This window comes from Pempheris klunzingeri, chromosome 20, assembly GCF_042242105.1.
Source record: "Pempheris klunzingeri isolate RE-2024b chromosome 20, fPemKlu1.hap1, whole genome shotgun sequence".
Lineage (NCBI taxonomy): Eukaryota > Metazoa > Chordata > Actinopteri > Acropomatiformes > Pempheridae > Pempheris > Pempheris klunzingeri.
Window position 1 is genome coordinate 7,026,491 of NC_092031.1, and position 12,376 is coordinate 7,038,866.

Here is a 12,376-nt window from a genome sequence, read left to right on the forward strand (position 1 = left end):
CACTACACTATTTGTATGGACAAAGTGAATTAGTGAGGTGTAAATGTGACAGAGTTAGCTTTGGACAGAGCAAGGCTAGCTCTTTACCCCTGTTTCCAGTCTTTGTGCTAAGCTAAGCTAACTGGCTGCATATTGACGTTACAGACGTGGCATCAATCTTTCGATCTAACTCTCCTAAAATGTCATCATATTTCTTGGTTAAAGCGAATGTCTGAATCATGAATGCCAAGTACATGAAACTTTTGCGTAACGTTGTAAATATTATGTTTCTTTAATCCCTGTCATGACTAGGTTAATGTGTGCTGAGCGCGTACCTCTGTGAGATCACTGTGTTGAGAAGGAGCAGACGAACAATCCACTAAAGGCACCAGAGTGGTGAAGGTAGCAATGAACTGGAACGTTATCTGGACAGAGCGATACAAAGAGAAACAGATCAATTTACACCATCTGACGTGATCAACCTACCAGATGTTGGTGGAATAACTTTTTCTAATGTAGTAATTTATTCTGGGGTGATGGATTAAATGTAGTCTGGAGACAATGAGCACACCAAGAAAGAAAACCAATTCATTTTACAATCCAAGCAGAAACTGAGGGCCGAGCCTCAGTAATTGAGAGTTCTTCAAACTGAGATATTCACTGCACATTCAGGAATTATTAATAGGATAGACCAGAATACGCTAGAAGGAAATTTAATCAGCAAGAGCTGTATTGTCTACTTGACTTGTGATTTACAATTCTTCTTCATTACTGATCAACACATCCATTACTCACCATGCACTTGCTGAAGTCATTGGGGTCCACCCCTGGCAGAGAGCCTATGAGCAGTGGGAGCACGTGCACACGGCCCTCTGGGTAACGGTTGTTAGGGGAAACCAGGCTGCGGGCCATGCCGATCATGCAGCTGAGAGTGGCAGTGAGGGTGTGCGGCTCTGTCAGGGTCTCCATCGCTGCATAGGTCCTGTTACGCACACAATGTAAAGAGGTTAATGGCAAAATGAGATGCCGTGTTGAGGAGTTGAAGGTAGGGGGAGGGGACGGGGGCACCGCTTGAGGTGAAAGGGACAGGTGGGTGTCGCTGTTCTGAAAACAGCTGGGTGGTAATTATTGTAATTTGGTCACTGATCTGTCCCGCTAACCAACACTGTCACCGGTAGCAGCAGTTGTGTGACACACATCTTACGGTAGCGATTAAGGTACTTTAAAACCCTTAGCGTTCAATGGCTGCAATTTGAGTCAAAATTCATGGTTCTTCTGCTTAGTTCTGCTTACTTCTTCTGCTAGTTCATGCTTAGAAATTATAGAAAAAAGATGCTCCTCATAAATGCAGAACTTGCCTGAGAATCTTCACGTTTTTAAGTTTTCTTCAGTATCAAAGTAATCCAGTGATAGATGTTTGTACACAAGTACACAACAGGAACAACTAAAAGCTAACTCAGCATACATAGCCTTTAAATAGCATGGCATTATAATGGTGCACATTTGTCAAAATATAAGCAAATGTAGGCTAAGAAAATTTTTTTTTTTTTTTTTACTTCAGTTCCTACACTTTGATCATGATACTCCCTCACATCAAAATAAGACAAAGAATAATACTATCATATTTGAGTTGACAGTATGTCCTCATGGTTCATGGCAGATGTCTCACAAAAACACTTACTTCTCAAGTACAGGTGGTATGGCGAGTTCTGGTGTGAGGAGAGCTAAGTTCTGCAGAGCGTAGGCTGCATCCGTGCTGCCGGTTTTACTGCACGTCACCAGAGGAGGGCAAAACAACACACAGTACAGTACAGCGTCAACAACAATAACAACACACGTGCACACACACAGGTAGATAATCACAGGTGACCTTGACAGATTAGGCTTCTTGTTTGTGAGGCCAGTGAAGGCACTTGCTTATGAGACACGGCAGAGTTTGGACTATGGTGACTTGTAGGTCAAAACTGTTGGCTGTACTGGCTGTACAACCCAATTTGGCTGTAATCTAATGTATTTTAGATGTTTTGGTTACATATAACCATTACTTTTACTACATTCAAAAGTCAGTATTCTAATATGAAGAACCTCCTAACTTTAAATGAAAATAGTCATTGAGATGCTCTTGAAGTACTGGTTATATGTAACCTAGATGTCTTCAAAATGTTCATTCTTAAGCTATAAGTAATCCTGCCGTCCACCAAATTACAGGTTTTTTTTGTAGCTGTGATATTTAGCAGAAAAAGGACATTACTGTTGAAATAAAACTGATAACCAGGAGGTGCAAATCCAAATATGTAGTCAGAATCTATTTGTGAGCCAAAGTTCTGGCTCAAAAGATGGAGGTCTGGAGAAATTCTGGTCATTAAACGTGGGTTAAGAAGTTCACGGATTGGCTCTGACTATGCAACAGAATGCTCACACCTACTCCCACCATGGCACCTATGGTTTCTATTTCTGCCGGAGTGGAGATAGTGTTCATCGTTCTTCCCACTTACAGTAGCACTAAGTTGGCTTGCACTGCCTTTGTTTTTAAATGTCACCTAACAACCTATTTTTACAGAAAGGCCTCTCTTAAAAACTATTTATTCACTCATTTTCACTTAATCACTCTCTTTTGTTTGATTCTATTATTGTGACTTTACAATATTGTGTTTTCTCCTCTTACTACTTTGTACAGCTTGCTTTAAAAGTGCTCTATAAATAAATTACTTGCTGAATATTGCTGAGTTACTGTGTTGTATTTGCAGTGATCCAACTGTTAGGAGCGTATCTGTGTACCTGTGTAGTGTAAATCATATATGTATGTATTTATACGCCTTTGTGTGTACATGTAGGAACATGTATTGATATGTGTGGCTGTGTGCATGTACATTCCTCAGATCTCTAATGATGAAACACAGGTGTAACTATGCAAGATTTCATACCGAAAGAGAGGTTGTAGTTACTACTATGGCTGCTGGCTATCAAGGTGCAGTACCTGAACATGGCCAGCAGGGTGGCGCCCATGAGGCTGCGGGTGAACTCCTGCAGGTCTTCATCAGTCAGCCTCTGACACTCAGGAACCAGCGTGATCCAGCTGGGGTCAGCGTGCCGTTCCCGGTGCACTCGGCGCACAACACTCGCTGGGAGACGCTGCAGCAGGCGCATGAGTCGAGACTGCAAGCAAACACACACACATACACACACACATTTAGCATTAGCGTTATCATCTAGAGGCACATTCACACAGTCTGAGGTAAACAGATCTGTGATATCGCTCTTTTCTCCAGCAGTTGTGCATTTCATTACTGTGTTGTTAGTGTGGAGAGAGCCAGGCAAGTCCTGAATGACAGGTTATAAATCAAAGGAATGTGACTGGCAGCAGCTGAAAACGTGTTCACATCTTGCTCAGAGTGTGTGTATGTGTGTGTGAGGGTGTGTTGAGTGAGTGAGAGAGGGGGCTTACCTGCCAGCGACCATGATTGGAGGGATGGTAGAAGGAGGCAATGCTGTTGAAGAGGCAAGTCAGCTCCTTCTGTGCAGGATTTCCTGGTCCACCCTGCAGGGATACAAATCAGCTGAGTAATTAAGCAGCTGCAATTAAAATATGTATGTTCTTTAATGTATTTTTATGAGAAAAGGTCTGCAGAGTGTGTACCAGAAGTGCCGTGATCCACAACACCAAGTGTCCGATGTCATAGGAGTTGGTGAGATACCGTGGTGCCACCATCTGACTGACCCCAACTGGAAGGTTCAGACTGCGCAGGATCCTGGTGAAGATCTACACACATACACTTACTGTACAGTGCAGTTTCACCTCACACATATGGCCCAGCAGGCCCCAATAAAATACATGAACAGACACACATATCCAAATAATTCTGCTAATGACTCACTGTGGGAATATAAGGTGTCCAGTCCACGTAGCCGATGTTGTCGTTGGCGAGGCGAGCAAACAGGTTCACTAGGTGCTGCGGGACAACATCAGGCAAACAATCACTGCGAGTACAAAGAACATTCCCAGAAGTGAAGCCTGTCATTCCAAGAATTAAATATAAGAAAAGAGGAAGAGTGCACAGCCAGGCTGCTTTGGGCCAGGAGGCTGGATGAAAGCAGAGCGGGGGTATAAATGGAAAATCTTATCTGCATGCCGAGTGGAAACCGGCAATACTTTAACAACATTTCGACATTTCAATCATCGTCATCAGGAAACGTAGAAAAGTGTGTCAATCCAAATGACTCCATCCATTTTAGAAAACTGGAAAGCTATGTGATTCATTGCTCAATAATTTATAAATATTTCTAAAAATCCACCATTTGGTGTTGGAAATTTATATGGAAAATTGAGGTGGAATTTTCATTACTTTCAACATCATGTAGTTTTGCTCTTGCATAAAGACTTTTCAAGCCAGTCAACAGTTTGTGTAACTAGGTGTTCCTCAGCGGTGAGGAAAGCCTGGGGCTGAGAGGCGTCCGTTTCCTCCTGCTGCTGTGCATCATTAAAAGTGTTACAGACTCATTTGCGAGTGCTGACAACTTCATTTGCTTCATTTGCTCTAAAGACATTCGAGGTGAGCACACCAGGCCTTTTGTTTGTATAACCTGGTGACTCAAAAATGCTCCGAAAATACCTGAAATATTCCGTGTGCATGTGCGTGTGCCTCACCCCTTCCCAGCTTGGCTGGTTTTGCACTGATGTCCAGAGATTCATCAATTCATCAAACCACAACCTGAAAACACACAAAAGAATAACCCATTACGTTCACACCCAGCATCACACGCGCTACGACACACGGACACACCTGAATCTGATTTCCCCTCATTTATCTCAAATTCCCCAAAATATCAACTCCCTCCCTCCCTTGGAGATTCTGGGGGAGAGAGAAACTGAAATGGAAAAATAGAGTATTGAAGATGATGTATTGTGGAAACTGTGCGGAAAGTGCTGATGAATCCAAGACTAAATCCAGACAAATAGCTTGCAAAAGAGTGAATACGCGGAAGAATGCAGTGAAAGCTGTGAAGAGGCTTGATAGCTGGAAGCGACCAGGAAGGGTGCGGAGATAAAGGGGCCAAAGGTTTTCCAAGGAACCAAAATATTAGCAAAACAGGGAGAGGGGAAGCACTGCTAACACAAAAAGAACAATATTTATTGAAACTCCCTGGTGCGAAGGTGGAAACGCTTGCAAAATGTAGTTATACATGACATGCATGCACTCTTGAGGCCACACCATCAAATCAAATTACATAATGAAAGCATAAGATTTAAGTTTCATTATATGACTGAAAATGGCAGAAGATGCTGCATATTTTACCTTTTTCTGTTGGCAGAGATTGAGCTATTAAAAAAAAGAAATGGCGCTTTTGCTAAAACTTTATACACCCTTTGTGTTTGCTCTGGCTGAGACAAGCTGCACTTGGCGTATCATCCTGTTTCTAAGCAGAGCCATTCGAGTTGGCCCACTTACTGGAAGCCCTGGCTGTGTTCCTCCGGGGGCATGATGGTGGGCAGGAACAGCTCCATGTTGCTGATGGCCTTCTGCATGACCACGTCAAACACGCACAGCAGGGGGCGCCACTCATCCAACATCTCCTTGGTGGAGGAAGCAGGGAAATACCTGGGAAATTCACACACACACACACACACACAGACACACACACAGCAAGGACAGGCATGAGCACAAATAAATGCAGACAAGCTGAGACAGACGGGAGATACAAAAACACACATTGATCTACAGTACACAGCTCAAGTGAAGATCAAAGTGATACATTATCCTGTGAACAAATTACATGATCACAGAGAATGAGACTTACAGTCTGCAGCTTTTGATCAAAGCCTTCAAAATGTGGTCCACTGAGCTGCAAACAAGCAGAGAGAGGAGGTGTGTGAGTGTGTGCTGGTGAAGGAATTCTGCTTTTACTATCTTGTGAGATCCTCATGTCAAAATTCAGGCTGCAACTAATGGATTTTAATCATCAATCTGTTGGTCTTTCTTTTCAATCTTTTCAGTTGATCTTTTAGTCAATAAGATGTCAGAAAACAGTGTCCATGTAGAGTTTCCCACAACAATGACAAAATTCAGGCTAATGTTGTCCACCTAAAACTGAAGATCTGTCAAAGCTTTAGTGTTGCCAGGCGCATTTTTGTGCTCGTTCTTAAACTTAACTCACACAGCATGACAGGAATATCTACCACTATGTTTTTATGTTTAAATGCAGATTCAGATCTAGATGCAGATGCACCGTTTTCTATCATTTAAATACAGTGTTGTTCGGTCTACATGGAGCGAATTTGCTCTCTGAGTGCTTTCTAAATTACTTTTATTTTTATTTTTCTCAAGTGTGCAGGTGGTTTAAAGCTCCAAATGGCAGCTTTCCCGTTGGCAGCGAGTAAAAGAAAAATCCACTTTAACGCCATGTGTCTCGACATCAGTGTACTACTTGTGGCACAGTGATGTTTACCAACCGGGCTGCTTTCTGATCTCATTATACTGAAGGATACCAAAGGGCATGAGAGCCAGGCTAGCTGTTGTGGTTTCTTTGTGCAAAGCTAAGTTAGCTGCTGGCAGTAGCTTCATATTTAGCGCACGTGCATGAAAGTGGTGTCAATCTTCTCATCTAACTCTCAGCAAAAGGCAAATCAGTGTATTTCTAAAGTGTCACAATAACAGGGTATGTAACCAGGAACATTCATATGAAGTATGTATATAGAAAGCCAGTACAGAGTTCCTACTTCTCACAGCATTGTTTATGTAAAAGCAAAACTTCATACTTGGGGAACCAGATGAGTCCAAGGTGCTCAGTTTTGGAGTAGATGACCTTCTCGTACAGATCATAGAGTGGTCGCCATGGCAACTGAAGATCATCCCTTGACAGCAGTTCCTTCTTCCTGTTTAAAAAAAACAGAAGTCAATTATCGACTGTCTGGCCTATTCATAGGGATTCTGCTGGACTTCAGTCCAGTAATTTGATTCTCAACCCTTTGAAAAAGTCAAGACAAAATGACAGCAATAATGTTATGTTGAAGTGAGAAACTACAGGGTGTCTGAGAGAGAGATTGTGGGAAAATTAGTCACAACCTCGCAGGTCACCTGCCAACTTCCAGACACGTTTGCAAACACAACACAGTGATTCTTTGTATTCAATAAAGCGTAACTGGACTGACAGCTGCAGACATTAGTAATTTGCAGGTGTAGACTCGGCTGGAATAAAATACTCATAATACAACCTCCTTGTAAGGGGCTCCGTGGAGAGAGATGAAGAGAGTTTAAGATCTGAAAGTAGACACAACTGGCTATCTGTAAGCTAACCACGCAGTGAGGTTAGCTTTTACTATGACTCTTGATGTTTCAACACCCTGTTAAGCTTTCAAATTGCATGGTAACCGGTGTGCCACTGATGAATACTTTATAAGTTTTAAACCAAAGCAGGTTCTTTAATCCTCCTGAGAAACTTTCACATTGCCTCCTTTGTACTCCATTACTTAGCTTGTTGCAAAATCATACTTTTTAGGGGAATAAACTCCACAGAAAACCTGAGAGTTTCTGCACTGAAGAGTGTGCGCAATTTCCACAGCCTCAGATTCCTCTTGTCTCCTCCTCTCGCACTCATCTAACAGCCATGGAACAGACTCTCATTGGGGAGATTTGAAAAATGAAGGAAAGAAGAGACAATTGGGGAAATGACAGTGAAATGCGAGAGACTGAAAAAAAAAAAGAAGCCTATTGAGACCCGATGCGTGATTCTGAGTATCAAATTCATCTCTCAGCTGCAAGACCTGGCACTTAATATACAGTTAGCCCAGATCTTTCTCTTTTCATCTAATGGAAAACACTCAGACAAATGACATCTACATTATGGTTTTGTTTTGTGATGGATGTGAAAATCATGGAAACAAGTAGGGACAAATGGGAAGTGATGAATGTGACCGTCTTTGAGAATATCCTGCAGTCACTGGAGTAGTGACAGATCTGGTTTGAGAGACAAAAGCAGGGAGTTACGAAACAGGCCAGGGCTTAAAAAGTAATAAATGTACCGTTAGGCCAACATACTTCACTGTCCTTTTTATGAGTGTGTCTGATTGACTGCATGTGTGTCTGGGTGGGTAACTAAGTGCTCGAGAACTCAACTGTCAGATCTTAACTTTCCATTTTTTGCTACTTTAAACCTTTAATCCACTAAAAAAAACCAGACAACTGTGTGGTAGCTTTGTCTTTTTTCTTCTAGGTAAAACTTGCTGCACCTCAACCAGATACAGCAGTAAAATGCAGTAACAACATGTATTGTTATACAGAACTACATAACTTTTGATACTTCAGTACATTTAGCTACCAACACTTTTGCAACTTTACTTAAGCAGGACTCTGAGTGAGGAGTTTTTAAATGCAATGGAGTATTTTTGCTGTACTGGTATTTTTAATGGGGTGTGTGAGTGTCCAGCCCCCAGAAACTAACTATGAACTATTTCATATACCACTAAGGATCTGTCAAAGCCTCAGTGTTTCCAGTCGCAATCTATACTTTTTCTTGGAAATGGCTCACACAGCATGAAAGGAATCTCTATCATTATCGTTATTTTAATGCAGATTCAGATCTCGATGTAGATGCAACATTTTCTATAATTAAAATCACAAATTTAGAGGACTGTGCCGTCTTCATGGAGCGTATCCACTCTCCGAGTGCTTCCTAAATTACTTTCATCCGTCTTTCTCAAGTGTGCAGGTGGTTTAAAGCTCCAAATGGCTGCTTTCCAAATGGCAGAGAGGTACGTGAAAAATGCACTTTAACATCGTGTGTCTCGACACCAGTATATTACTTGTAGCAGAGTTGTTTACCAAGCGCAGTGCTTTCTGATCTCATTATACTAACGGATACCAAAGGGCAAGAGAGGTTGATGTCCAGCTTTCTGAGCTTTCGTTGCTATGACTTTAACTATAACTAGCCCTTTAGTACTTCTCTCTTTTTTTATTAAATGTCTAATTATTTAACTGTGCTGTATTGCATAGTATAACCCATCCATCCATCCAGCAGCAGACTACCCACACATGTTTCTCCCCAGCTACATCCTCCAGCTCCTCCTGGGGGAACCCGAGGTACTCCCAGGCCAGATGGGATATGTAATCCCTCATGCTCTGGGCCTGCCCCAGGGTCCACGTGGAGGCATCCAGATCAGATACTTCTGCTGGCTTCTGTCATTATTACCAGGGGTTCTGCAGATCTCATGCAACCCTTCAGCTTTTACGTATGCCTGTGTGTTTGTGTCACACCCACTTGAGGAGCTGGATGAGCAGCCTGGCGTAGCTCTGCATCATGTGCGGCTCCAGGTTCGGCAGCGTCACCAACTCATAGAGCAGCTTGATGAAGAGAATGTGGTCCTCTTTGCTGAACCTCCGGCCGTACAGCTTCAGAAACCTGAGGGTGCGGGAGGGGGGAGGGGGGAGGGAGGTAGGGGGCAGACAGAGAGAGGTGAGCAGCTGATCACTTCCTGCTTCTTGAAGCTGACCCATATCCTCACCCTCACAGGAAATACACAGCTTCGCTGTCCCACTTTCTGAACATGAAACCTTGACTGACCTCACTGAATCTGAATTGATGCCAAGCAGACAAAGTGAATTAAAAGCCCAGTCTGTATTTAAAGTTAAAGGGCAGAACATGAAGTCCTGACCCTCTCTTGAGGCACACAAAGTAGCTCAGGGAAGGTCAGCAACATCATGCTCTCCTCTTTAAACACTCACTAACATTTGGCACTTATTCTCCATTTGTTAAAGCGCTAAAATTATTGAATATGTGGGCTTTGAAATGAACATTTAATATAACTGTGGCCACTTGTAAGGGAATGCTCACACTCTGAATAATGTAATCTTATTAAATAGCACTGAGGCAAATATTATTGCAAATTAATGAAGATTATTAATTTAGTTTACTTTTCAATGTCCTGAAGAGGTATTAATTCAACTCTAAGATCATTTGTGAAGTTGTGACTTTGTTGGACTGGATGCATTGTAGGACAAAATACACGTAGCAAAATTACATAAGTGAGCTGCTAAACAGACCATTATTATGAATCCTACATGACAACCGTGCCTAAACACTTACGAGAAGAGTTTCCTGGACCAGAAAGCGACCCCGGGCCACAGCTCTCTGAGGAGGACAGCTCTGGACAGGTTCGCTTTGATCTCCGCCAGCAGTTCCGTGGCCTCCCGGTCCAACCGGTCGGAGTAAGGCAGCAGGCTGTTATACACGATCTCCTTCTGAGGGATAAACCCAGCCATGTCCCCATCCACGGTCATATTCCTCTGATTTTAAGGTTTCCTGCTGTACGCGCGCGTAAAAGGGTAAAGAAAAAAAAAACCTTCCTCTGTATCCAGTCAGTGTTGTGGCTTCTTGGATGTGCGCTGCCGAAGTTAGTGGGCATAATCCGCTGTGTCCAGCACCCGGGCGGAAGGCAGGCGATCACAGGGGAAAGTATGTCACGCTAATTGAGCTGTGTAAAGCCCTGAGCGCAGAGGCCCGGTTCCGCTCTGACCTGCAGTGTCAGGCGCTGCGTCACCTCTCACTTCACACCTCACACGCTCCCACCTGCGGCCTGCGCGCACGGGGGGGTCGCATGACAGGACGATTGTGCGTCCAAATGTCAAAATGACCAAAAATGGCCCGCAGGTAGAGAGGGAGCATTACTCTGTGACCGGGCTTTGATTTCAGCACCACTGGGCCTAATAACAGATGGCTTTGATATGGGAAGATTTTCATGTACTGGGTATTGGGTATGCAGGGGGGGCAGCCATGAAGGCATCATTGGACTACAAATCCCAGAGACGCTGTATATGTGCGTGTTGCAAGCTAATCTGCAAAAATAATAGGATGATCTGATAACTGGATTAATGTTCATCTCCTGTTTTACTGACCCACAGTGGCTGTCATTGGGACAGACAGAGTTAAGAGAGACACTGTGTACTATCTATCTATCTATGTCTATCTGTCTGTCTGTCTATCTATCTGTCTGTCTACTTATCTATCTGTCTGTCTGTCTATCTGTCTGTCTGTCTGTCTGTCTGTGGCTGCATGCCACAGAGGAATTTATCTGCGAACTGATACGCGCCAGTAAACAACTGACTTAACAAGTCACACCCATGTTTTCCATGTGTACCCTTGGTGCCTCATGACAGGCACACCTTTGTCCCTGACCTCTCCATTCTTGTGTTACTGCTCACCCTTCCATGTAAATCCTTTTACTTTAAGCCCAGGTAATACATGCTTAGAGTGGTACTGCAATTGCAGGATATCGTCTGGCCTGTCTAGCTGTAAGGTTGCCGGTCACAGCCAGGGCTTAGGGAATAATGCAAAACCCCTTTGAGTTCTCTGGTTCGGTTACCTTCAGGGAAATGGGGCATTTTCTGCAGCACCTCAGCCTTTCTTAAGCTGCCTTATTGCATAAAGTGCCCTGTTTCTCAACCCTGCCTCAATCTCCCGAGTGGTCTCCTCGCTGCCGCTGCAGGTCTGTCTACAGCCCTGCAACCTTCAGCCAGTTTCAGCTTTATGAGCCAGCGAGTGGAGTGTCTTCTTCAAAACTAGTTTCTCTCTATAAACACAGGGGAAGACAGACAGAATCACAGACTCTGAGAGAGATCCCGGGAACGGAATGTGCCTTCTGCGCAGCATATCAGTCCAAGAGTGCCAAGTAATCTCGCCCAAGTCTTTACCTTTTATATCCCCTCAGATCTTATTACTTACGGGCTTTTTCGGCCCCTCTGTGCAGTGACAGCACCTGCTTTCACTGTCTCCACCGTTGAACCACATCCAGAAAGAAACATGGTGTCTCTCCGTATTTGTTCCTCGCTGTGATGTTTCCAGTTATCTGGAAATTGAGAATTTGTTGGAATTGTGTGTTTGTATGGGCACAGGCGCTTGCATGTGTGTGCATACATGTGTGCACACATCTGTGAGATTCATTATTCCACAAGTGGAGTCTACAGATGGAAAATATGATTCAGGATGATGATGCCTCTTTGACTCAGCAGGGAGAAGAGCGAACAGGGGAGGGAGAGAGGAAAGTGATGGAGGAAAAAGAGAGAGAGAGAGAAAGGAAAGAGAGATGATGGTCCCATTGGAAGTAGATGTTTTTGTATTCCACCAGCTTGCTCATCCTAACCTCATGATCCTCTGTCGACATCAAACACGAAAAACACACAAACACACACATCAAGTCTCTCGTTTTCACCAGGGATTTAAGGTGGTGCCAGTTTTCTCTCCTAAAATATTGGAAAACTCAGGCAGCCAACAAGTGTGTGCGTTTCGGTGTGTGAGCGCATGTTTTTGTGTGTGTCTCAGTTTGGAGAGTGAAGAGTGTAAATGATGTGTCTGGGAAACCTGCATCGAGACGTCAACACACACACACACACACACAGATCTCCTTCCA

At 43.5% G+C, this 12,376-nt stretch overlaps 1 protein-coding gene across 1 annotated transcript in view; it reads right to left on the bottom strand.

Moving 5' to 3' along the window:
* psme4b (proteasome activator subunit 4b) overlaps positions 1-10,232 on the bottom strand; it is a 31,503-nt gene extending 21,271 nt beyond the window's left edge. The window contains exons 1-13 of the mRNA XM_070851820.1: positions 10,057-10,232; positions 9,232-9,372; positions 6,734-6,850; positions 5,776-5,820; positions 5,427-5,576; positions 4,625-4,688; positions 3,855-3,929; positions 3,617-3,739; positions 3,425-3,517; positions 2,957-3,135; positions 1,661-1,747; positions 775-961; positions 315-404 (exon numbers count right to left, since the gene is read on the bottom strand). Of these exons, the coding sequence (XP_070707921.1) occupies positions 315-404; positions 775-961; positions 1,661-1,747; positions 2,957-3,135; positions 3,425-3,517; positions 3,617-3,739; positions 3,855-3,929; positions 4,625-4,688; positions 5,427-5,576; positions 5,776-5,820; positions 6,734-6,850; positions 9,232-9,372; positions 10,057-10,232 (1,527 nt within the window). The remainder of the gene's footprint in view (positions 1-314; positions 405-774; positions 962-1,660; positions 1,748-2,956; positions 3,136-3,424; positions 3,518-3,616; positions 3,740-3,854; positions 3,930-4,624; positions 4,689-5,426; positions 5,577-5,775; positions 5,821-6,733; positions 6,851-9,231; positions 9,373-10,056) is intronic.
* Between the last annotated feature and the right edge of the window lie 2,144 nt (positions 10,233-12,376).